This window comes from Cercospora beticola, chromosome 4 (genome assembly GCF_033473495.1).
Source record: "Cercospora beticola chromosome 4, complete sequence".
NCBI lineage: Eukaryota > Fungi > Ascomycota > Dothideomycetes > Mycosphaerellales > Mycosphaerellaceae > Cercospora > Cercospora beticola.
The window spans coordinates 1,141,832-1,166,941 of NC_088938.1; the positions used below are offsets into that span (position 1 = coordinate 1,141,832).

General features: G+C 52.7%; 11 protein-coding genes across 11 annotated transcripts; 4 read left to right on the forward strand and 7 right to left on the reverse strand.

Moving 5' to 3' along the window:
- Positions 1-298: 298 nt before the first annotated feature.
- On the reverse strand, positions 299-3,256 carry RHO25_006080 (uncharacterized protein; the record flags this gene model as incomplete). Its single annotated transcript, XM_023596935.2, has 1 exon — positions 299-3,256. One exon carries the CDS (start codon positions 3,254-3,256, stop codon positions 299-301), a length of 2,958 nt encoding a protein of 985 aa, XP_023452454.1.
- A 330-nt stretch (positions 3,257-3,586) lies between these two features.
- ERG10B (Acetyl-CoA acetyltransferase erg10B, cytosolic) lies at positions 3,587-4,879 on the forward strand (the record flags this gene model as incomplete). Its single annotated transcript, XM_023596936.2, has 2 exons — positions 3,587-4,220; positions 4,317-4,879. 2 exons carry the CDS (start codon positions 3,587-3,589, stop codon positions 4,877-4,879), a joined length of 1,197 nt encoding a protein of 398 aa, XP_023452455.1.
- A 1,762-nt stretch (positions 4,880-6,641) lies between these two features.
- RHO25_006082 (uncharacterized protein) lies at positions 6,642-7,027 on the reverse strand (the record flags this gene model as incomplete). The annotated part of the gene is made up of 3 exons (XM_065602739.1): positions 6,642-6,817; positions 6,882-6,971; positions 7,021-7,027. 3 exons carry the CDS (start codon positions 7,025-7,027, stop codon positions 6,642-6,644), a joined length of 273 nt encoding a protein of 90 aa, XP_065458811.1.
- Positions 7,028-11,871: 4,844 nt separating this feature from the next.
- Positions 11,872-13,251, reverse strand: RHO25_006083 (uncharacterized protein; the record flags this gene model as incomplete). Its single annotated transcript, XM_023596937.2, has 1 exon — positions 11,872-13,251. One exon carries the CDS (start codon positions 13,249-13,251, stop codon positions 11,872-11,874), a length of 1,380 nt encoding a protein of 459 aa, XP_023452451.1.
- A 728-nt stretch (positions 13,252-13,979) lies between these two features.
- RHO25_006084 (uncharacterized protein) lies at positions 13,980-15,209 on the forward strand (the record flags this gene model as incomplete). The annotated part of the gene is made up of 1 exon (XM_023596938.2): positions 13,980-15,209. One exon carries the CDS (start codon positions 13,980-13,982, stop codon positions 15,207-15,209), a length of 1,230 nt encoding a protein of 409 aa, XP_023452453.1.
- Positions 15,210-15,341: 132 nt separating this feature from the next.
- RHO25_006085 (uncharacterized protein) lies at positions 15,342-17,729 on the reverse strand (the record flags this gene model as incomplete). Its single annotated transcript, XM_023596939.2, has 1 exon — positions 15,342-17,729. One exon carries the CDS (start codon positions 17,727-17,729, stop codon positions 15,342-15,344), a length of 2,388 nt encoding a protein of 795 aa, XP_023452449.2.
- A 1,022-nt stretch (positions 17,730-18,751) lies between these two features.
- RHO25_006086 (uncharacterized protein) lies at positions 18,752-19,079 on the reverse strand (the record flags this gene model as incomplete). The annotated part of the gene is made up of 2 exons (XM_023596940.2): positions 18,752-18,982; positions 19,032-19,079. 2 exons carry the CDS (start codon positions 19,077-19,079, stop codon positions 18,752-18,754), a joined length of 279 nt encoding a protein of 92 aa, XP_023452450.1.
- A 474-nt stretch (positions 19,080-19,553) lies between these two features.
- RHO25_006087 (uncharacterized protein) lies at positions 19,554-20,816 on the reverse strand (the record flags this gene model as incomplete). The annotated part of the gene is made up of 1 exon (XM_023596941.2): positions 19,554-20,816. The coding sequence occupies one exon, from the start codon at positions 20,814-20,816 to the stop codon at positions 19,554-19,556; it is 1,263 nt and encodes a 420-aa protein (XP_023452762.1).
- Positions 20,817-21,117: 301 nt separating this feature from the next.
- Positions 21,118-22,338, forward strand: RHO25_006088 (uncharacterized protein; the record flags this gene model as incomplete). The annotated part of the gene is made up of 2 exons (XM_023596942.2): positions 21,118-21,439; positions 21,491-22,338. 2 exons carry the CDS (start codon positions 21,118-21,120, stop codon positions 22,336-22,338), a joined length of 1,170 nt encoding a protein of 389 aa, XP_023452763.1.
- A 424-nt stretch (positions 22,339-22,762) lies between these two features.
- On the forward strand, positions 22,763-23,839 carry RHO25_006089 (uncharacterized protein; the record flags this gene model as incomplete). The annotated part of the gene is made up of 1 exon (XM_023596943.2): positions 22,763-23,839. The coding sequence occupies one exon, from the start codon at positions 22,763-22,765 to the stop codon at positions 23,837-23,839; it is 1,077 nt and encodes a 358-aa protein (XP_023451847.1).
- A 298-nt stretch (positions 23,840-24,137) lies between these two features.
- On the reverse strand, positions 24,138-24,869 carry RHO25_006090 (uncharacterized protein; the record flags this gene model as incomplete). The annotated part of the gene is made up of 2 exons (XM_023596944.2): positions 24,138-24,736; positions 24,791-24,869. 2 exons carry the CDS (start codon positions 24,867-24,869, stop codon positions 24,138-24,140), a joined length of 678 nt encoding a protein of 225 aa, XP_023451846.1.
- Between the last annotated feature and the right edge of the window lie 241 nt (positions 24,870-25,110).

Here is a 25,110-nt window from a genome sequence, read left to right on the forward strand (position 1 = left end):
GGTCATTGTTATCAGTGGCTTCCTCTAATCTTGCGCTTCATCATATCTCCAGCTCGTGGCACCGGATGCGGCCCGCAAACATTTCATCGGACATGCGCGCCGATTGCTACGCAGCATCGGTGCTGGGCAGCAGTTGTGACGCCGGGTGACTGGTGTCGGGAACTATTCCTAGGCTCTGTGACTCACGGCGTATTGCACGTGTTGTTCTGGTTCACTCGACGTTTATCCAGCCTGCCGCTGTCGATGTCCCATTGGCAACGAGACTGTTTGTGTGGGTCATGTACCATGAAGCTGGCTCTCAGCCATCAAGCATGCCCGTCTCTCGGAGCTGTCGCATGATCTCTGGCTCCACGTACTTGCTGACAGTGACATCCTCACTCAACCCCTTCCTCCTCCTTGTCTTCAGTACAAAATCGCGTGCCGTAGCCTGCGCGCTGGCTGGCTCAAGTGGACGCAGCTTGACGCTCTTGTCCAGTGGGTCACCAGGCACTACCTGCCAGCGATCGAAGACAAGCGACACCGTAGCCTGCCCTTGCGTGTGAATGCGTAGATCCGTTTCGAATCCGAAAGAGTCGATGACAGGGATCAGGCCTTGTACACTGTACAATGGCGTTCCAGGAATAGGCGCATCGCTCAATACATGCCCCCGTCTCCTGGCCAGTACAGTATACAATGAGCTGACGCTGTTTGCAGGCCCGAGCATTGTACACGAATACATTGGTTCCATTAATCTGGGACCAGCCATGAGGAACGATGAGTAGCAAGCTCGACGTGCTGTAGGAATGATCTGACCACCGCCGCGGAAGATGGCTTCCGATGCAAGTTCAACGTCTGTGATCTTGAACTTTACATTCCGGATGGGCTCTTCACAGAGTGGTCCTTCTCGTGTTCCCCAGCTGAAGCCTTGACGGATCGTGTCTTTCACACTCCTAAGCACCTTTTGATCCACATCAGATGGAAGTGTATCGTTTTGCAGAATGTTAGGTCCCAGATCTTCAGACCCAAAAGCCCAAATGTTTCGACTGGCAAGGATATCATAGCCGTAGTTCTCTTCGAAGAATTTACCGACTTTTCGCACAGGATCTTTGATGCTGACTTTGCCGGATTCAATGTCCTCCGCGATGCCGTCATCAAGTGGCTCAGCAACAAATGTCAGCTTGTTCTTCTTATTGGGCGTCAAAGCATAGCACTTCATAGCACTCTGGTCGACACAAGTCTCGCAGAATCGGGTCACCGGATCTGAGATCTTGATCTCCATTTGTGCGTACAGCTTGCGAAGGTCGTGTAGGACGCAGTCCATATACAGCTCTCCTGTGCCGAGAACGACATGTTCACCACTTTCCTCGACCTTTGTCGTGATGAGTGGATAGGATTTGTTGATCTGACGCAGACCATTCAACATCTTCGGCAATTCGGATGGGTTGATTGGCTCGACAGCCACCTTGAAGACGCTCTCAAAGAAATGGGCGATCGGCTTGAAAATGTATGCATCTTCGTCGTCGGTTAGTTTTGGTGCAACGATGGTCGCAGTTTTCATGATGGAGTTGTCGACACCGCCAAGCAGGACAAAGTTACCTGCAGGCATGCCTGACACAGGTACATTGTATCTGCTCTCTGCTATCCAGACCTGCTCGATAGTAGCGTTGACCATGTCTTCCTCGTCATCGATGCTGTAGTTCTCGCCAAGGACTCGAACGGATTGACCAGGCCTTGCAGTTCCACTCATCACTCGTCCGAAGCTGTGGAAGCCTTGTGCGTCTTGAGTGTTAAACAGCTTGGTTACATGGACAACCAAAGGACCCTCGGGGTCACATTCAAGCATTGCTTGAGCTGTCTTGGTATCCAAGGGGCCAGTGTAGTACTTCTCCAGCTTCTGCTTTGCTCCTTCTACTGGGGATGGGACGTGCTCAACGATCATGTCTACGAACCCAGTGGCTGGACCGAAGAATTGCGCACATACCATTCTGAGCAGATCTTTGGCATTTGCTTTCAACTGACTAGGCTTCAGAGATATCCCGAGCGAAGCGAGTGTCTTCTTGAGGTTACCCGGAGACTCGGAAAGAGTATGAGAGTAAAGCTTGTAAATCGGTTCCAGGACGAAGTGGACAAAACTTCGCTTCGCACGCTCTTCCACACCTCTTCTGGTGAATTTGCGTGAGCCAGGGTTGTAATAGATGTCGCCCCATAGACGTCTGCTGAATTCTTTCACATCGAATCCCGCACTCGGGTAGTTCTCGGCGTACATTGTCGCGAAGCTAGGAAGTGTGAAACACCATTCCATGCTGCTGCATGCAAAAGCGACATTGCCCTTCTCGGGGCTTACGCGGAATTTCTCTCCTCGCCCAGGAATGGTGTTCTCGATGTGTGTGTTGACTTGTTCAACCACATGCTTCAGCTTGAAGTAGGCATCCGTTGGAGGTAACTTCAGCTCCAGCATCAGCCGGTCAACTTTATTGATGAGGAGTACGAGGGGGAGTCCGGCAAGTACAGCGTGCTTGATCGCAAGTTCTGTCTGCACCTGCACGCCCTCTACCACGTCCACAACCAAGACAACACCGTCGACCAAGCGTAAGGATGCGGCCACTTCGTCTCCAAAATTGACATGTCCCGGTGTGTCCAAGATGTTCAGTAAATGTGTCTTGCCCTTAGTGCCCTGTAGCAACAGGCTCATTGGGCTGGCCTTTACTGACAGCCCTCGTTCGCGTTCTAGGATGTGTGTGTCGGTATACTTGATCGTCTCGTCGCGCGCCTTGCCAGTCTTGCCCTCCATAAATTTTGAAATGTCGTGTGTTTGAGCGACAAGCATGTCCATAATACTCGTCTTTCCATGATGCAGATGGCCGCACAGGGCGATGTTCCTTATTTGCTCGGGAAATCCCAGAAGATCTGCCATAAACCCACGATCGAAATACACCTGCGGCAAGTCCTCCTCCTCAATTGTGAATTTCTTCTTCTCCACCGGTGCGACAATCGGCTGTTGCAGCGTTTGGGTATCTTCTTCCTGCACCAGCGTCTCGACGTCGGGTCCATAGATCTGAGAGGCGGATGGGTAATACTGCTTGTCTTCGTGCAATACAACGGCATTGGACGGCCCTTCATCGTCGATGTCCATCAACTCCTGGCCGGTCGTCGCCTGTGGCTCGTCTGCATCATCGTCGAGGTATTGCGCGCCATCATTCGCGCCCGAGTCTTGCTCTTCCTCGCTTTCCACATCCTCCCCGATGTAGTTGCCGAACTCATCATAAAGGTCGTCCATATTGGCGATTCCGTTGGTAAGTGAGCGACGCGGATTGTCACTGTCGTCGTCGCCGTCGACGTCGCCGCTGTCGCATGCACGCGACAGAGCTACACTTTTTCGACGCCAGCGGCAGAAAGTTCGGCCGCGCGGGCCGAAGCGAGGCGAAGCCCCACCCCAAACCCTGATGATTAAACAGCTGAGCTCTCAGATTGTTTGGTGGGATGGTACGATTCGGTCGGTGAAGAGAACAATTTATTGCTCTCAACAAAGGACTTTTTCCTCACTTCCTCTTCCTCGCCACAATTCGAATTCTTCTCCACCACTGTACAGCCTACTCCTCCAGCAACCATGGCTCCTCCAAAGCCCGTCTACATCCTCTCCGCAACGAGAACCCCAGTAGGAGCATTCCAAGGCTCGCTTGGTTCGCAGTCAGCCATTGAGCTTGGTACCGTTGCTATCAAGTCTGCGGTTGAGCGTGCAGGCATCAAGCCAGAAGAGGTGCAGGAGGTCTTCTTCGGCAATGTGCTCCAAGCGAACTTGGGCCAAAACCCAGCAAGACAATGCACAATCCACGCTGGACTTCCAGAGTCGACAGAAGCGACAACGATCAACAAGGTCTGCGCCTCCTCGATTAAAGCCATGTCGTTGGCTGCAGCTACCATCCTCACCGGCGAGGTAGACGTCATTGTCGCTGGTGGAACTGAGAGCATGTCGAACACACCACACTACTTGCCCACGCTGCGTAATGGAGCAAAATTTGGTAACCAGACACTCGTCGATGGTGTGTTGAAAGACGGCTTGACCGATGTGTATAAGGACGAACACATGGGTCTGCAGGGAGAAGAGTGTGCAGACGACCATGGATTTAACCGACAGGATCAGGACGAGTACGCCATTCGTTCCTACAAGAAGGCAATTGCTGCAACTGAGGCGGGCTGGTTCAAGGAAGAGATCACACCGGTAACGATCAAGGGCACAAGAGGTGAGTTCAATTTACCAGCGTTGGCATAAGTCTGCACATTGCTACAGGAGTGCAGGACCATCGCTATTCGCAGAGAAAATGCTAAATTTCGACCAGGCAAGCCAGACACAGTTGTCGAGGTGGATGATGAGCCAAAGAAATTCAACGAAGAGGGCACAAAGAAGCTGCGATCAGCATTCAAGAAGGACGGTACCGTAACAGCTGCCAATGCCTCGCCTTTGTCTGATGGCGCGGCCGCAACAGTCTTGGCGAGTGAGGAATACGTGCAAAAGCATGGCTTGAAGCCAATTGCAAAGATCCTTGGCTGGGGAGACGCTGCTAAGAACCCATCAAAATTCACCACCGCGCCCGCTCTTGCAGTCCCCAAAGCATTGAAGCACGCTGGGATTAACCAAGAGGACGTCGATGCTTTCGAAATCAACGAGGCTTTCTCCGTCGTTGCGCTTGCCAATATGAAATTGTTGGGCGTGAGCGAGGACAAGGTCAACATTCACGGTGGTGCAGTGGCCCTTGGTCACCCATTGGGCGCATCAGGTGCACGCATCGTCACAACACTTCTGGGTGTCTTGCGTGAGAAGAAGGGCAAGATTGGTGTAGCTGGCATCTGCAATGGCGGCGGAGGTGCGTCCGCAATCGTGATCGAAAGACTCGACGTATAAGTCGAATTGTTTGCAAACAGCAGGCGACAACAAAAGCATCGAATATACCCCATAGAGTAGGTCGGCCTCGGGGCCGATAGCGAGATATGACGAAGTCTTGTCAGAACCATCTACTCCACTCCTCCCCCAGCTCGACCACCAAAACTCCCAATTGCGACTTCACTTTCAAGGATCTCCTGGTCAATTTGTCTTAGCAGAAATCCCATCTCCTTGGCGTATCAAACATGTTCCACAGCGCTGACGACTGCGGCCGACGTCTTCTCTCAAACGAGAAGTTGCATCTGCTAAGCGAAGAACATCCGCTGGCGGCCGATTTCGAAGCATCAATCGTGTTGCGAGCATGAGCTCGAGAGTTTCTGTTTGATCGATGATCGCTCGATTACTCAAAAGTACAGCATCACTCGAGCATCAACCTTGCCGTACCAAGCAACGATTCGTGAACGGATCAGTTGTTACTGTTGTAAATCTTACTGCAGTGGAACATGGTGATTCATCCGAATACCATGCATCATCTCGAAAAGGCAGTTGCATCGTCGTAAATCTGAACATCCATTAGCTCCCGTCGACGCAGAAGCAATCGCACTGCGCCGCAACGGTCGTATAGATGACCCTGGGTCACATTTCCCAGCTATCGTGAGCACTGGCACAGTCAGGCATCACTTTTCCCGGTCCTGCTGACCTTCGTACCTCTTTGGTGCCACCACAGGCCAGTGGCACAACAGGGCGTCCCGCTTCCGGTGGCGCTGGTCAAACTGCTCGAAGTAGATGTTGCATACCAACAATCACCGACATACACTAGCGGCCGAGGATTACCAGACAATCAACATTGTCCTCTCAGTCTCACAAAGTCGATCCTCTGAAGCACGTGCCTGTGCCGATTCAAACCAGGACTGATGTTGTGAGGGCCCTGCATAAGAGCCGCTGAGCCGCATGGTACGATGCCGTCATGTTACGAATTGCCAGCCCCCGCCAGCACCAACGTGAATCTTGCTTGCAACCACTCTCGCTCAGCGATCATGCAATTGCCCTTTCAGCCAGTACCGCGATGTGACGCTTGATTCTCGGGAGGTGTCCGAGGACAGGATGGCGGATACGTACTACGTACGTATGCACGTCCGCATGACCAGGTATCTTGAGTCGAGCAATTGCTCAAAGAGGAAGTCGCCTCTCGCCACTTGACAAGGTTCTCAATTGTCTGTGTATTTTACAGTATCTTTCAGGGTGCAGACGTAGGGTACAGTGACATGTTGAGACAGAAGTGTTGTTGGCTGTGTTGGCAAATCTCACGATGAGGTGTGTAGTCGTGTCCTAGCGCGAATGCAAGAGATGCTGATCGCTGATCACTGATGAAGATGAACGCTGGTTGTTCACGAGCGAGAGAGCACAAAATTCCGGTTCAATTGTCAGCAGCTCGGGATGAGTAATCCCGATCTCCGCCAATTCCGCAATGGGCTCTGATTTACTTTAGCTGTTACGTGCGTCTCGTTACATTTCAACATCACCTCCTGTTGCAGCCACAGTAGAAATGCAGACTCTCGCCGCTTCGGGCGCTCTTGCACAACAACAAGGACGAGTCGGGAGGAGCTAATGATTACAGGAAGCCAAGCCCAGAAGATCGGATGACAGGAGCACTTGATGAGTTACTACAGAGCATTACAGTGATTACAATACTGGGCCGGACACGACTATGCACGGCATCTCTTCTCCTCCCTGGCATGCGACCCTCCATTGGACTCTCATCACCTCGCCGCGTTGTAGTCACTTATTCTGGGCAGTCGCTTGCGCAAGCACGGCCGTCAGAGCAGCAGCCGCAGTTCCAGCCACCTCCAAACCCGCAAGAGGCAAGGCAGATCCAGCAAGCAGCAGACTGGCGCTTCAGGATCTCGCCGCTGGTGTCTGCCATGGTGCGGCGGAAGAGCTCCATGGTCCTGTCAGCATCTACAGGACGAATCTTAGTCATCTCTTCTTGGCGACTACGTCGTTGCAATGCTCGGAGACTTACCACGTTTGGTGATGACATCGACAGCGGCATCTGGCGATGGAGCGGCCATGACGGAGCCGAGAGTGGCAACGAGAGCGAAGATTGTGGTGACTGAGTAGGGTCAGTATTGCATGTCAGTGTGCAGGCAACAGAGCCTTACGCTGCATCTTGGATGGTAAGGGCGGGGTGTTGGGTATGACTGGATTGGAGCTTTGTTGTGCTTGTTGCTGCTTCGTGCAGGTCTACTGATGGCGATGCAACAGATATTTATACGAAGAATCGACCGCCGGTGACACACCTGCCTGCCTTCACTGACTGAGCAACGCTCGCCAGATGTCAGTCTCCTCGCTTCGCTGCTCCCAAGATGATACTAGAGACATCCAATATCCGCCATAGGCCGTCGAACAGCGACGATACGAGGTATCACCGGACACCTAATGAGTATGAATGAATCACCAGACGGGAATCATGAAGTTCTCTGTTACAAATCATACTGCAACTCCGCAGCCGAGCAATGGCACAGGCCAAGCTGCGGCGGCCTTTCTCTTACTAGCGATGCGCTGCCATCATTGCATGTCTCGGAGGACGCATCGGAACTAAAGCACGCGTGTTCGTGGAGGCTGCTCCGATACACGCGCGCTGCATCAGTGATTCGCATCTGCACATCATGAAGATTGTGGTGCACATATTCCCACGACATGTGCTTAGGCACTGCGTACCTCTGCGGTCGCCATTTTGCCTGAGAAGCACTCATAGGCATTGCGAGTCATGGACAAGATGTGCTGCAGCCGCGCGTTTCAACGGACTTCCTCCCATGGACTACAGTCACAGCACGGAACTTCCCAGGTTAGGACGCTATCTGCGAGCCCGGGACTATTGGAGACCAATGGATCTCGCTGCCATGCTTCTCGTGCAGCTGCTCTTCAGTGCCACGTGCAACACTTCTAGAGAACTACGCCAGTATTGGCCTTGTCTGCTAACCACGAAGGCCGAATATGCGCGGCGCGCACTCGAAACACCCAATCCGCCGATTACAACTCGCTTGCTGGCAGTAAAAACAGTAACCGCTGGAAACCCCACCGGAAAAGTCTCTTGTCGAGCGTCGTCGCCACGGAAAATAAGAAAAACAGGTGTTGCTTAGTTGTGCTAAGCTTAAGGGCATCCTAACCCTAGACCGGGTAGGTTCTATGCCCCGGAATTCTTGTCTCGTGCGGAGGGGCGTGAATCTCGGCATAAAGCGCACGTACACTTTCGATGGCCAACGCACTCGGTTCACACCACCCCGTCGTGCCACTTGTCCCGACGACCACCTGTAGGCACTCTCTGCGATCGCGCTCGGCATCCCGAACAGAGCAAAGCGCGCGGCGAAAACCACAATCTAACATGTTCGATATGAAGGTCATGCGGGACCAAGCATTCTCCATACTATTCTGTCTACGCTTTTAGACAAGAAGTATGACCAGCACGTCGATCAGCACATGGCGGTTTGTCTCAGACATGCTCGTAGACTTGACGTTATCGTGGGACCTGTGTCTGCTCACGATCGTACAGTAGCTGGCCTCCCCGACTGAAGTTGTCTTTGAGCACGGAGCGGCGGTGTAGAAGTCTGGCGACAAGTCGCCAGACTTCAACCGCCTGCCGTCAAGCGCCTTTGGTCATGGTCTTGTGCTGAGCTAGCCGTGCGAGACAATACTGGAAGGGCCAGCTGTGCAATTTTGCACTCACTACTCTGGCAAAACGCGGGTGGTCCCGGCCTTGGGTGACTCAACACTCTCGGACTCGGACTGGAATGACAGCGCATACGTACATCCACTTCAGTAAATTCATAACGACCAGCCCTTGTTCCTCGTGGTCATGATTATGGGGAGGTGAGAATCCAGGATCGATTCCAGGAAAGAAACGGCGTTAACACCGAGCTGTAGAGCTCGAAGTTCTGGCTACGCCTCGTTTCGCTTCCATGTGCGTATTCAGACCGCCCTCACTGCCAAACGAGCGCCGAAGAAGCGAGCAGAGAAGCATGTGCACACTTTGGACTTGGCGTCAACATGGGGTGGAACCACTGGTGCTCATGCGATAAGGTTGGTCGCATTCACTTGCCAGTCATAGCTGTGATGGCCGCGAAAGTTCCAAAAGGAAACTCGCACAAATGCTTTGCGGGATATCACACAATGGCCAAAAGCTCGAATGCCTGTCAGGCCAGGCTCATCGGAAGGTTCGGCCAGGATCGAGCCCAGGCTACCTCTTGTCTTCACAAAGGACTATGCAGTCTATGTCCTGAAGAGGACTCCAGTGGTTTCAGTGTTTCACTCACCGGCTTCTTGCGTGTTGGTGTGTCCTCTCGAGATCGAAACGACCTAGCATGTTGCTTTATGCCTCGTTGATGGGCATGTAGTCAGAAAAGAGCGGCACTTGCCATTGCGATCCAGGGTAATTGGTAGAGTCTGTCCGCACTGTCCGTGGACGATCGCCCAGCATGCTGCTCCTCGGAGTCTCTGATCTGCTGAAGATGTTGGAGATAGCAAGGTTGAATGCGAACACTGGAGCATTCGTTCCCATGAAAAGCAGGCAATGCAAGTCTGAGCCAGTGGGCATGTTGCAGTGGCTCGTCCAGATCTAGATGTACCAGAAGCTACGCCTGGACGTATGACAACGAGCAACGCAATCATACAGAGGCCCTTGCACACCAGAGCCACGCCAACCATGCCCTCACAGCCATCGGCAGGAAAAGCAAATGCCCAAATGCTGAAAGAGGACATCGCACTGCCGTCAACTTGACAATCTACTAGCGTGAAGACGAATGCGACCAGTCAGATATGTCGTTCGCGAGCGATGATGTCGATGTATCAGGTGAGCAGCGGTATCGTTGGTTCAGTGATCAGAAAACAGTTGTTGCAAAGCAACGCCAAAGTCTGGTACACCTCATGTCCTGTCTGACTACCCCATTCGGCGAATGCAGGACTGCCTAGAAGCAACAAGTGCCGCAAAGACTTGGCGAACAAGCCATTCGTGGAAGAAACGGATTGCGGAGATCTTCGCAATCCGAGCCCAAAACAGCAGGCACATACAGTAGAGTGTACTGTAATCTATGCCCGGGAAAGCGACCTAAGGATCATTGTGCAGGTTGTATGCAGGCATGAAGTGCAGAATGATGGCCGCCAAGCTGGCCGCTCCCAAACAGGCTTTTGGTGCAATAGCCCAACGTAGCACTTTCTCTGGAGATCACCACACCTCATCGCTCACCTCTCCGACTTCATCAAACAGAATTCACACCAGTCGCACAGCCATCAAATCCATCGTATCTTCGCAGACATGGTACCTTTCGATGCTGGAGTCGATGTGCAAGCATACCCTACCAGACATTGCTAAATGCATACATGGGTCTAGACTCCGAGCCCTAACGCCACCGCGGAGCCCGCGATACTCCAGAACAAAAGCATCAAGTGCGTAGTGTCGTTCTTCTGGTGTTTGCCAGGAAGATCGCAGTCAAGAGGAACAAGAATAACACTGTACCGGAGATGCCACAACAGCAGCGCGGGCGATGGATCGAGGCCGGGCGCCGCTTTTACACCTCACAATCCGATCGCGCGGCCGCGAAACTCTTTTTCAACCTGCTGATATTGATTCTGCCCGCGCAGGGCGGACACATGATGCGAGCAGCAAACATGCTGTGGTGATACAATGTGATACCAGGTTCTCACCATCACGGTTGGCCATTTTCTCGCAGAGTCTAACGGATGTTCCTCCTTCCGAGCCGGAATGCGCAGTGGTGAGCTGAAGTCTGACATCCATGGCTTGCGGAGACATGTCCGCGGCCCCGAAAACTACTCTGCTCTGCTCTGCGATGCGCTCTGCTTGCCCTGAGAGGCTTTTCGATGCCGTCTCGTAGTGGAAAATACACTGGATCATGGCTTCGTGAATCGAGTTCTGTTCGTTGGTGACAGCGGTAAGCTAACGGTTGTCTGGGCTTGGCAAGGCTGCTGGTATGTGGCGAGCTGAAAGGTTGCAGCCATGGCGTTTCTGTGGCGAGCAGTCGGTGAAAATTCCGGTTGTGGTTCTTCACTATGGCGATGGAGACCATGTCATTCTTTGGTGGACCTACGGTATGCTGATGTGATCTTTTAGTTGACCGACTTGCCCAATTACACGCAAGATATAAACCAGAACATCACAACGCTTGCTGGACTACAGAAGGCTTAAGCGCATTGCGACAAACAAGCTGGTTCGCAGTCGCAATCGATGGTTCACATGAACAAAATAGCCGACGCCTCTTCAGCCCACTGCAAGCCACCACTGGAGTGCGTCTGTAACCCAGTATTCTAGATCATGGTGGCTGAAGGCTTCTGATATCTGGACCATGATCAATCCCATCAACTACCGCGTAACAAGTAGGTCAGGGCTCGTTACCAGCATCTCGTCGGCATCGCCGATAGAATATGACCAGTCTTTGGTCTAGAACGAACGCCAGCCCACAACCCTATTCTTGGCCCCACCATCTAGCACGAAACAGGAAGTTGACGAGAGAACCACATCCACAAAAGGCATACAACATCTTGCTTCATTCTCCTGATTCAGTCTGGCTCACAAGGCCTTCGCCCAAAATATCACTCGCGAGAATCTAGATGCTCTGACACGTGGTTTCGACCGATGCGAGTTGCGATCCTCCAAACCCTCGTCCATCGATGGTGATGGCTCTAGATGCTACGAGGCGGAATCGCAGTGATGACAGAAGTTCTACTCTTGCGGACACTAACGGATGTCCTGCCAAGCTCGGTGAGACCGAACAGTGGCGAGCTGAAAGACGAGTCGTGGTGCGCCAGGGGCAATTGAAGGCGTTGGCCAGATTCTTGCGGTGAATGTCTGCGATGCAATGGAGCGAAGCAAGAGAAAGGCGGACACTGATGGAGAAGTCAGGACATTCTTCGCAGAGCGATTCTGCGTCTACTGCCACTTTGCATGTCCGACGGACATGTTCAGCAAGAACCCTTGATGACAAGGAGTCCAGCTGTGCATCTCAAGAGATACCCAACTTCACATTCTCACCAAGCACAGCATCAACCTGCGCCCCCGCAGCCCCAAGATAGCCCTCTGGCCTACATAACTCCCTCAGCGTCTCCTCGTCCAGGACGTTTGTAACCTCATCCCTCGCCATCAGCTCATCGAACAACGTCCTCTCCGCCTTCGTACTTTCGATCGCCCCTCTACAAGCCTCATAAACCACATCGTGCGCCCTTTGCCTCCCAATAAACCTCGCCAACTCCATCATCACCCTCTCCGCCACAATCAAGCCCCTCGTAGAATCCAGATTCCTCTTCATTGAGTCCACATTGACGACTAGCCCAGGAAGCGCGAAATTCGCCTGCGAGAGCGCTCCTACAACGAGAACAAAAGATTCCGGCACAGCAGCCCATTCCAAATGCCACGGTCCCGTCGCACGTTCAAAATCTGTAATCATCGCATCGAGACATAACCCCGCATTTGCACGAAGCATTTTCGAAGCTGCGAGGATGACTTCGGAACTGATGGGATTGCGTTTCTGCGGCATGGTGCTCGATGCTCCGCGGTGAGGGACAAATGGTTCGCTGACTTCGTTGAACTCGTTCGAGGACATAACGATGAGGTCTGTAGCGAGTTTGCCGAGGCTGCCGCCGATGAGAGCGAGGAAGTTGATGATTTCGGAGATGTTGTCACGGGAGGTGTGCCATGTGATACTGGGATTGGAGAGATTGAGATTCTGGGCTAGTTGAGCCCGGACGGAGAGAGACTTTGTGGAGTCTGAGCCTAGAGATGCAAGAGTTCCTGCTGCTCCGCCGAATTGGACGAGGAGGCAGCGAGGCCGCATCTCCTGCAGCCGCGAGAGATGGCGTTGGAAGCTGGAGAGGTAGACGGCGCATTTGTAGCCGAACGTGACTGAAAGAGCGTGTTGGAGGTGAGTACGGCCTGCCATGGGCGTGTCTCGATGTTTTTCCGCGAGCGAGGATAAAGTCTTGATGATGGCTTTTAGTTGTTCCTCGACCAGGTTCAGACCAGCTTTCATTTGCAGAACGGCGGCTGTGTCCTGGATGTCCTGTGTCGTGGCTCCCCAGTGAACATATTTCCCGGCATCCTCTCCGCACGCTTCAGAGAGCTGTCGAACTAATGGTAGAATCGGATAACCCACGATATCGGTCTCTTTAGCAAGGCGGTCGTGATCAAGTCGGACACTGCGAAGCGCTTTGGCAATGTCAACAGATGCCTGCTCAGGTATAATTCCGCATTGTGCTTGGGCCTGAGCTAGTTGAAGCTCCACTTCCACGCAGCATTCCACATATCTGGAGTCTTCGAATATGTCTCGAGCTGCTTGAGTGCCGAAGAGGTTTTTGAAAAGGAACGAGTCAATTGCGCTAACCGGCATTGTGAGTCTGCTGTTTCTCTGTCAATGGTATAGTGGACTTGGAATGGTGGCAATGAGCAATGCAAGAGTTGAAGATGGTAGTGGAGAACAGGTTGAATGGAGCTCCATGGCGATATCGGACTGCTACTTCAACCTCGCCTGCATTTGGCAGAAATGCTCTCTTTCCGGAGGCGGGACAAAGCTCGGCATTGACCATGACTACGGATATCTCATGTTCTCGATGCCATCAAAGAGCAGGTATGTATCTCCGTGAAGCAGATGCTATCGGGCTGAAATTCCAGATGGTCAATCGAAAGGAAGGTTTACTGCCAAGGATCGAGCTCTTCCATCCAGTGATCTCTTCGGAGTCGAGAACTCGCCGTTGCTGCAATTTAGGAGTAGTGTATTCGAGAAATGTGGCCATTGCTGTCCATACCGGCATCATGCCGATGTCTGTTCATACCACAACAGGAGGTGCGGTGTCGGCAGACGGCACATTCAATGCCAAGCGGGAGATTCACGTGCTTGAGCCAAAATAGCAGCCAATGACATCAGCACTGCAACACGCTCGGCGTTTAGCGGCGGATTGAGCATGCATGCTGACACGCCGCCTGCGAACGTTGTTTGTTCCTGGCAACAGGCAGACGTTTGGCCAACACGATCTCTCTCTCTCCAGCTCGTCCAATGTCCCCCGACACGACGGCGACGTCTCAGTAACCCTCACCACGCCGCCCCTCCCCACCGCCGTAATGGGCGACCAAGAACACTACTCCTCCACTGCCCGCGCCCTCGCCGCTCAGTACAACGACTCCGACGACGATGAGCCTATCAACCCGTCCTCCATCGGCACGCGCAATGCCCCCATCTGGTCACGTCGTTCGCTCGAGTCGCCTAACGCCAGCACATCACGTCGTCCTTACCGGCGCCGCGACAAATACATGACTCTCCTCGGCCAATACTCCACCCGCGGCCAACAGCTATGGAACTCGCTCACACCAGCACAAAGAACGCTCACGGTAATCGCCCTGGTCGTTATAAATGTCCTCGTCATCCTCGCCCTCATCTTCTCCGAACGAATCTTCCACGCTCTAGCCCCAGCCGCCAAACGTTGGCGCGAAATGCCAGCCGGCTGGCTCATCCTCTGGATCATGACCTTTTTCGTCTCCTTCCCTCCCATGATCGGATATAGCACCTGCGTCACCATCGGGGGCTTTGTTTTCGGCATGCCAGGCTGGTTCATCCTCGCCTCGGCCACAATCGTGGGCTCAACATGCTCCTTCATCGTCTCTCGAACCGTCCTCAAAAATTTCGTATCACGTATGACGGAGAAGAATACACAATTTGCTGCGCTATCTCTCGTCCTGAAACACGATGGTATCAAACTACTCATTCTGGTACGACTTTGTCCTTTGCCGTACAGTTTCAGCAATGGAGCTATTAGCACGATCCCGACAGTGACATGGCAGAATTTCATGTTGGCAACGGCGATTGCGAGTCCGAAATTGTTATTGCATATTTTTGTTGGGAGGCAATTGGGCGTAATTGCCGAGTCCGGAGATAAGATGTCCTGGGGGACGAAAATGGTCAGCTATACGACCATGGCGATTGGCATTGCCGTGGGCATTGGGACAGGATATTTGATATATTCACGGACAGCAGCGAGAGCCGCTGTCTTGGAGGCCGAGGAGATCGCGGCTGCTGGGCAAAGTGGCAGGATCAGAAGAACGAGTACGGGAGGGACTGAATATGTGGACGATGAAGCTGTCGAGGCGGGATTCGGCAGTGGGGCGGCGGATATTGTGAGGCAGAGGCAGAGTGATGTTTCATTGCACACAACGTACGAGCAAGATTTGGAAAGAGGTGGGGCATATCGCGATGAGTTTACGGATGATGAGGATGCTACGGAACGGGACGTCTTCGACTCTGGGGAAGGCGAGACGGATGATGAAAGCACTGTTAAACGAAAGGGCTCAGGGTGACGATTTGTATAGAGATAGATGCATGAAGTGAACGATTTCTCACCTAAGTTCACATTGTTCGAAATCGCTACGTTTCCTAACACTGGAAGGGTATCTGCGCACTTTAAAATATAACACAGCAGGCTAATGCCACTAACATCTCACAGTCTCAAACCCACCACTCCTCGAAGACGAAGCCTCATCCACAAGCCACGCCCTCCTCCCATCCCTCCTCACCATCGGCGCAAACTCATACCACTTCCCCAACCTCCTCAACCTCTCATCTCTCACCCTCCGCTTCGCACCTTCAACCCCAGCAAAATCATCCAACAAACTCGAACCATTAAGATACAACATCTTCGCCCCCAAAGTCTCAGGCAAAACCGGAACCTTGGGCTCTCGACTCCGATGAAAAATCACCAAAATCGAAGAAACAATCATGATCCCGAGAATCGCAAGTGAGAGATACTCAGATACCAACCATGTCATATATGTTTGTCCAGCACGGTATGGGACGCCTGAGATGACGATACTGAGAGCTTCACCAAGAAGCGTGATGATCGTGACCATGGCGACGAAGAAATAGCCATGTTGCAGCGCACGCCAGGTAGACAGGAGAGGAGTATTTGTCGGCGCGAAGCAAATTGTACTTTTTGGGAGACAAGGGTCTCGCGCCATTCGACCTAGCGGAGCCATAATCATCGCGCTTTGCTCGATGGTACTCCATAGGTTTGTGAGAATGGTTGCGGCTCCTGTGAGGATGAATCTAGGGCCGAAGGTGTCGCTGCCGAAGAAGCCGTTGAAACCTGTTTTGCCGGATGTGAAGCGCCAGGCGAGGATGACGCCGAAAGTACCTGTCGCGACGAGGAGGAGGATGGGGTCCATCCACATCCAAGTATGTGATCGCGCGGAGGTGGCGTTCCATGAAGATTCAGCGCTGGCGTTGGCGACTGCTGAGTATTCTCCTCGGTCGCTTTTGAAGAGTGTGCGTTCGGTGTGAATCACATCTGCGTCGTAGCCGAGTGGGTAGATGCCGTAGCCTTGTGCTCCGGAGGCGGTCTTCCAGTGGCCAAGGCCGTAGCGTTTTCCTCTCAGTGCTTCTTCCATTGTGAACAAGGTTGTTTCTGGTCCGACCGACATTTCATTGAGTTCTTCTGCGAGACCTGGATGTCTCATCAGACTGCTGACTGTGGCAAGAGAACTTGGATCGGCAGATAATCCCGTTTTGCGCCTGACCAACGCCGCAATGAGACCGATGATGACTGCGCCGGTGAATCCAAGCATTCCTTGAAGGATCCTCACCATCAACGGGGTGGTTGCCAGCCTAGGCGCACATGGAATCTTTGGATTCGGTCCAGGATTTTTGCAGCCCCAATGTGTATCCACCCAGATCACTTCCGAAGCTAAGGCTGGCATGGCGCAGGTGATAATGTACGCGGTAGCTGTTGCTGCTACCGCCCATCTACCTTTCATCAAAGCGGGGAAGGGACCAAACACGACCGAAGGGTTCTGATAGAAGGAGAAAAACGACTTCTCTGCGAGAGCTCCTTGCGAGCCGAACATTTGGCGGAAAGGATCGATGAGCACAAGGTTGCTGTGGAGGACCGAGTATAGGACACGGTAGAGCACGGCCAGCAGGACGCAGAGGAAAGTCCCGTAGAAGACTTGCAATTCATTCCAGTACGAGACAAGTACGACCTTATTGCCATTCTTCCCGATCACTTCTGCATGCAGTGGAGAACCGGAGGCGTCTGGCATTGTCCAGTCCATGGTCATTGTCACTGGAATCAGCTCGTAATTCGTTGTGAGTACACCGCCGGTCGGTTGTACGTAATCTGAACCAGTAGCTGTCCAGGTTGTCTGGCCTGACTGTACGGTCGCCACGACGGCGTGCGAGGAGTATGATACAACAAGCATCGGCTTAGGCGTAGATCCTGGTGACGGTGTCGCAGTCTGTTTTCCTGGAAGATAGTCACTGCTAGGCGGGGATGAGGCGATTATGGGCACATAGTCCGTCGGAGGAGCGTATTGAGTATTGCCAGTTGGGATGTAATCGCTTCGGTCAGGAACGTAGTCGGTCTGGGGTACATCTGAAGCTATTGTCTCCCAACCTCCTGGCTCCTGGACCACGGTTGGACCAATGTAGTCGGTTTCATCTGCGCTTGACACTAGTGTCTCGGTGGGGATGTAGTCGTCCTTAGGAAGTGATTGCGTTACGATTGGTGTGGTAGGTGTTTCAATCACTGGGTCATCGACGATGGGTTCGACCGGCGCTGCAATGGGATCCGCAGGCGGTGTTTCCAGCTCAGGTTCAACCTGTCGGGCGAGAATTCCATGTGCATGGTCTTGATCAGATGTTGCGCTTCTAGATACTAGACTATTTCGTCCATTTCCATGCGGGAATGCGCGGGTGGCATATTCCAGTGCACCGATCAGACCGAAGGTAAAGAATAGCAGACATACCAGCGATGCTGTTCGTAATATCACTGGCTTATACTTGGGCTGGATGATGTCGATGTGAGCGGTCGTCGAATAACTCATGCTGGAATACCGGATTGAGCTTTTGTCGCTGTACGAAGTCGTATCGGCCATAGTGCCCTCCCGGAACAGCGACGCTCTCTCAGGTCGTTGTGCATACATCGGGCCAATGTTGCGGAATCAAACGACTGACGACTCCAGAGCACTGTGAGATGGAGAGTCGAACGGGTCAACTATGTGTCCCGGTATGCACCTGAATCTCCCATCATGCTGCGTAGTCAGCGTGGTGGCGGGGTTCTGGTAGCACCGCCCCTGCAAATGCGGCCATCTGGGCTGATGTGGCATTTTAGAAGCATGCTAACTGGTTCAGCTGCGGCGGAAGGATGAAAGTGAGTTTATTCTTGGCATCAGCTGAGAACAGATTGAGCATCGTGAGCAAATCGGGTCGGTCGATGTACTATCAGGACTTCGTTGCTTGCACAGTCCATCAGTGTATGTCGTGCACCATGTAGCTCTGGACGATCACTCTCTATCACCGAAGACAAATCCCTCGCCCTTGGCAAAATGCTTGTGCTGATGACATCTTTGTTGAGGTGCGAGGTTCGTACGTGATGCAGTATGGAGGACACGTAGCTCGAACAACAGCGATGTCGCGGAGTCGCAGTGTACATTCAGTTCCGTGGAGCATCGTGATTGTGGTGCTTGCCAGCAGCAGTGATTCGATCGTGGTGCAAGTGGCTGCGACGCCAAGGCCGTCGAGCGGAAGGCGTCGAGCCAGACCAAGTTGTGGAGCGGCGAAGCAAATAAGAAAGCTCACATCTGTTCACGTCCCATGGTCGTGCAGTTTTGCTTCAGTGCGAAAGCGAACGCGAAGCCTTTGCAGTTTGGTCGGGCACAGCCAGGAATCTTGGAGGGTGTTGCAGTGCTGCGATAGGCAAGGACGTCAAAATACTCGCTTGGCGTATGGTCCTGTGATGACTTGACAATGGCGCGTCTAGGACTGGCGTTTGCACTGGTCTGAAGCTCAAGCTGCATTGCGCGAGCCAGCAGGTCCACGAGCCTCGCCAACAACATACGCAGTGAGTTTACAGCTCGCGCAGGACCTTGTCTACATCTGCACGAGCCTTCTTCAGCGCCGCATCGGGCTCAGCATCGGGATGGGCGAGCTTGACAGTCTTGTGCAAGTCGAGAAGGTCCTTTGCTCGCTTCAAATCCGGGTCTTCATGGCGTCCGTTCGACGAGACTTCTCCGTTCGCTGCTGCACTTCCCGCCGCGCTCGATCTTGCTGACACGAGTGCGAGAGCGGCGCCCGGGTCCTGCAAGAGTGTAAGCAGTCGGCGGTGGAAGAGAAACATCGGGACTCACAGCAAACTGCAACTGCGTGAGATCCGAGAGTAGATCGGCGACCTTCATCGTGAGGAAGATCGGATCGTGCGAGAGAATGTAAGAATTTTGCCAAAAGCGCAGATGTTGTGGCTGTACAGGAAATGGTGATGGTCGGACGCTGTCACAGGACACTTGACGGCAGCCCAAACGTATCTAAGCGTATCAACCTCACCATCACGCAGCCTTCACTTGCGCAACAGTGGCTTGTACACACCAACTCGCAGAAACCAGATGTTGCGTCGCATGACTGATACAATGCTTTTGACATCAGCTGTGGTTCAGCTAAGACATCATGCGCCTGGGGCTCGCTATGTTAGTTGGAACCGAGGAGAAAGCAGGAGCAATTCAGTCTGGTCATCAACAACAAATGAATAAAGGGTATCTTGTGAATGTCCCTACGCTATGCATCGCCCATCTGCAAATGTATCCGCTCACTCGCTCAAACGCTGCAGGAAACCCGAAAAAGTTGAGTGAAAAGCACTCCATCTATTCCCAGTGGGATCAAGGCCCCCCTCTCGGCGCTTGGTTCCATCGCTTGAAGCTCCGCACATTCGCGTTGACGTTTGTGAACTTCGCCTCCTTGGGATCGTAGCACGACTGCACGTCAAACATCATCCTGCCCCTCTGCCCTCGTACTTCCACCAGTCCTTGAACAACGAACGTTCCTCGTGGAGGCTCCATTTTCTTGGGATTCCAGTTCTTCCTCAACGTGGATTGAAAGACAGACATGGCAATCGGGACGTCCATAGAGTCCTCGCCGGGTTTGGGCATGGGCACGTCGACCATCCACCAACTCAACTTTCTGGCTTCGTCACTCGTCGATTTTGCTGGCGGCATGTTCGAGCTGCCATTCGCACCTTCTGGGCTGGCGTTCGGCTCCAGTTGCCCTTGCCCGACTTGCTTCCTACTCAGCTCTGGGTGATGCTGCTTGTTGTGCATCTCGATCGCATGTCGCATTCTCTCCTCCGGGCTGAACGGATCCTTGTCCTCCCATCCCAGTGCTTGTTTTATCCTCCGATAATTAATGCCGGCTAGCATTGAGCCGGTAGCCCATAACGAATCGAAAGCTGCCTTTGGCCAGATCGTCCTGGTGAGTCTCCACTGATCCTCTGGGCTGATCTTTTGTTGGCTCCAAGCGATGTATGTATCTGCGATCTCGATCCCACTTCTCTCATACTCTTGCGGCGGCCCATCGGGGAAAGAAATGTCCAACCAGTACTTTCCGACCTTGTTGTCCTTCCCCAACTGGCGCGCAACGCCCGGGTGCTTGAGACATTCCTTAAAGATCAATTGAACCAGCTCATTCTGGATTTTGGTGTGCCTTTCTTTATCCTTGGCGATTTTGATGAACTCTTGCCATTCGGGATCCGAACCTCTGTAGAAAGTACGTGGCAGTTTCGTTGACCATGTCAGAGGGATGAATAATGAGTCTGGGTGCGCATATCCGTCGTCCTCGACCTCTTCTTCATCGTCGTCCTCCATCTCCTCGTCCACCATTTCGTCCAGCATTTCCACTTCGACACCCAGCCACTTGACCACCATGCCGAAGTACCAATATACGCAAGCACCGTAAACGCCATATGTTACGATCTGCCGCATGCTCGGACCACGCCCTCTAAAGCGCACTGCTTGGTATCGAACAGGCTCGCCATTCCGTTTGTAGGCGATCCGCGAGGTGAAGCGCTGCTGGGGTATTCGCGACCTGATGTTGGGGCGTAGAAGTTGTTGCTGGCGGAGGCTGATGGCTCGCGGGAGGCGATGCATCTTTCGAGGGTGGGGTGATCAGAGAGTTCGACACGGATCGGACATCGATACTCGCATCCAAGGAATAGTATTGGCAGTGGTCCGAGACAAGTGAGTGTTTGCAGGACAAAGGTGGTGCAGGTTGTTGGAAATGTATCTTCCAGAACATCGCCTCGTCCGTCACGTTCGTCATACTAGACTTTCTTGGCGGTACGGTGATCCGTGCTCCATCTTGTGAACAGCTACCGTAGGCGACAAGCTGCATCTCGGTGTCGAGGCTCCTGCACAGCGTTCATCGCCGCCACGAAGACCGACAGCGACGATGAAGAGCACCGCACACTTTCTCCTGCCCGTGCTGGCTTGCGCGGCACGCATAGCAGAAGCGGCAACTGCACACGTCTACACATACGACCCCCATGCATCAGCGGCGAGAGGGCAAAGCGGAAGGGATCTATCGCCAGTCGCCGCGAGGCTGGTGCTGGCACAAAGAGCGGGGGTCGAGGATTATCACCAGTCAGATTTGCTGAGGCAGGAGGCGATCGAGGCCATTAACGACTATGGCAAGCAAACACCACTGTTTGCTAAGGAGGAGGACAGGCGAAACAATGCCTTTATACTGCTCGAAGGAGTGACAGACAGCATACGTATGGCAGATTCATGAAGCTAGCAAGATCTGGGACACTGACTGCGTGTAGCCTTCTTCAAGGATAACTCCGCACGACATTCATTTGGAATCTCACCTGCACCGAATTCAGCAGCGACGCGAGGCCTCTTTGTCGATCTTGTGAAACAAGAAAATCCAGCATCAGCATCTTCCGACTACGAGATCGTTCAGCATATTTCGGACGCAGACCGTCTCAGCTCAAGCGGGAATGTCTTTTATCTCGCCAAATCAGTGGAGGATATGCTGGCTATGTGGGAGAAGTTCGAGCAGACTGGGACTTTCGCGATCACTGCAATCACCACTCCGGCAGATGCCGAATCGAGCAGGAATGAAGGCAAGTTCCAGTGGGGAACATATGAAATGCCGAACAAGAAGTCAATGCTGCAGAAGAGACAGCGATTAGCACCAGAGGCACCGCTCAGCATGTCGAACGATTTCGCAACGAGCGACTCTTCAGAAGACTCGCCATTACCGAAGTTCCAGGCGAACAACACAACACCTCTACGCGGCATTCTCCCGGCTTGCTTCACATCAGAGTCCGCTTGCGAAAGTGCGACACGAAATTGCACAGGACATGGCAAATGCGGTCTCAAATACCATGATGCGGACTCTCTGGGCCCAGGCGGTCAGACTGGTCTTGACTGCTGGTCCTGCCAATGCACGAAGCCAAAGAGCGAGGCTGGCAAGAAGAGCACAGTATGGGGCGGGCCAGCATGCCAGAAGAAGGATGTCAGTGTCGAGTTCTGGCTCATCGCGCTCTTCACTGTGGCAATCATTGGTCTGGTCAGTTTCGCGGTAGGCACCATTTGGGAAATGGGTTCGCAAGAACTGCCCAGCGTTATCGGTGCGGGCGTTTCTGGACCTACGGCAAGGAAGTAAAGGTGAGTATTGGGAGGAAGGTCGGAGAGATGAGCATGTACCAGAACAAATCATCGAAGGGCGTTCGTCGAGGTTCTAGCCGGGTTGCACGCACTCGGGCCTGCGGTATGTACTTTCCATGTAAAATTGTCATGACAGGTTGAGAAACTCTAGCCCGTCCCGATGCTGAGCAATACATGATGCTCGACGTTTGCAGCCATTTCAGGGTCGAGCCTATTCATATGACTTTGCACATGCAACATTGACTGAGCTGAATAGTCATTCACCCTTTTTCTTTCACCCACTTTTCCTGGTCCTGGAGATGAGATTCACCCCTGTCACCCATTCACTCCATGTCTCTATCATTTCGAATGGATTCCTCACCGGTTCTTTATTCCTTTCACTTACGAAGTCTTCAGGCTTTTCCACCTCACGGTTGACCACAATGGATGGCAAAGCACACCAGTCGACAACACAGTCGAGTCCTGTCGAGTACATGGCGGTTCAACAGCCGCCACTTGACTCCTCGAGTAGTACTACTGCACATCGGTTCCTTGACCTGGAAAATGGACTGATGCATCGTTCTCAACCCACCAACATAGAGCCTGCTGCTCAACAAGCACTCCTCAACCCCTCGAGTCGTAACGAGATCTTTGATTTCTTCGCTCTGCCTCGCGAACTTCGAGACCAAATCTATGACTTCACGCTCGATGAGCCGAAGCATATTAAGACCAGCTCGTTGCAGATCGGGCAACCTTGGGATGCGGCTTACCTTGCGCATGCTCCAGTTCTGGGCCTGCTGCTGGCCAACAAACAAATGAACCAGGAGTACCAGGATGCTATCAAGCGCGCGGAACCCTCGCAGAAGCTGACACTGGTGATCGACCCCGATGTGCGCTACTACCTTCCAGCTGAAACCCTCGTGCCATGTGACGAGTATCTGACCAGCAAGCTTCGAATGGTCCCCAAACTAGAGGTGATATTCTCATGGTTCTACGAATACACTGACCGCTATGACAATGGCGTCACCGCTGATTCCAGCTGGTCAGACGACGACATTGCAGACAACTTACGGCGAATCGGTAAGGACCTTCGCACAGTTCTCGTGCGGCCCTTGCTCCATCAACAGGCACTTACCAACATTGCGCTGATCGTGCGCGGCGCAATCGAGGATGACATAGAAGAAGAAGTAGACTTTCCGATGCTCACTTCCGCGCTGAGAGATTGTGGCAAGAATATCTGCAGTGCTGAGAAGTCTGATGATTCTTACCCCATGCTGTTGCAAGGCATCAAACTCACGTACTGCATTGACATGGAGATGCAAGTTCGGAAGGTGACTGCAATCCCTCGCGTTAGACGCAAATCAGGACTGGCGAATCAACAGTTTTGGAAGAAGGGACGAAGTTATTACTGGAGAACATACCGTGCTACGCCGTCTACCTGCGAGGATAACTTCTATGGCTTTGACCTGGAGAAGCTAGAGCCAGAGGAGGCTGAATTCATGGAGAAACACACGAGATGAGTAACGGACTGTTGCAGAGCAGGACAGATAGCCGAGGACAGGGTCAGAAGATTTTTGAGATTGGGACAGAATGTTTCATAGCGGGCTCGCTACAAGCTCCTGCCGTTTGATAGGGGCAAGCTTGATGCCTCTCGTGGGCAACACAGAAGGCTTGACATAGACACACACGGATTTGTTGTCTTCAGGGCAGAGAGTGTCTTCGCGCACGTATGGTCTAAGCAGCCAAGTGTACTAAGGAGCTCACAGCAGATCAGACTCTGATTATATGCATTCACTCTATCATCGCGACTCTATATTTCTATTTCTCACTTCCCTCTGCTCTGTTTCTCGCCTCGATCTCCCTACATCTCCTAGCCAGGTCACTAATATGCTCATCTCCACTCTCCTCACTCAATCCATTCAACGCAGCCTCCAACTCATAAAGATAATCCTTATTCTCTCCACTCGGCCCTCTCGACTTCACAATATGCTCTGCCAATGCCTGCGGGTCCTGAGGACCAAGAAATTGCGGATTATCCGGTAGGCCAATATACACAAGACATCTGATTGCTTTCCCGTCCGTGGAGAAGTTGTTCGGCACGTGGACGTCTTGGAATGTGGCGGACATGTCTTGCGGTTTCGTTGGTTGTTTGAAAGGAGTGTATTGGATTGAATAGCCGTTGATCTCTCGGATGTCCATGTATTCTTTTACTTCTGCGACTTTGGCTGCGGGTATTCGATATGCTGCGCCCCAGACTCGTGGCGGGGCGGATGCATGTTGATCGGTGAGAGTCTCCCAGAGTTTACGATCGATTAATGTGCAGACTCGGCCTGGGGCTTCTGGCGTTCCACGGTGATCCTCAGAAGATTGCCAGAACCTTCTGACATAATTTTCTATGTATCCAGGGAGACGGAGGTCTTTGAAGATGCTATGAGTATAAAACTTGAAGTAAGAGGAAGAGAATGCCCTACCGTAATGTGGCGGTGGCTTCCATATCAAACTGCCGTAGCCGAACAGCCACAGATCCTCAGGCTCTTCAGGGTCTGCCATGGTCTATACTTTAAATTGTATAATGAAGTCTATGGGACAAAGTCGAAGTGAGCAGATGCTCTGCCGAACATGAAGACGTGCTTGGTCGGATCGGATCAACGTTGTTTGCCGGCTCTTGCATGACTCGCGCTTTTCGCCTAATCTGGCAAAGCGTCAACTTGACTTGAAAATCGTCTTGACCTTCCGATCTTCAATCTCAGTCGCGTGCAGTCTCAGTCGCGTGCAGGCTCATTCGAGCTGA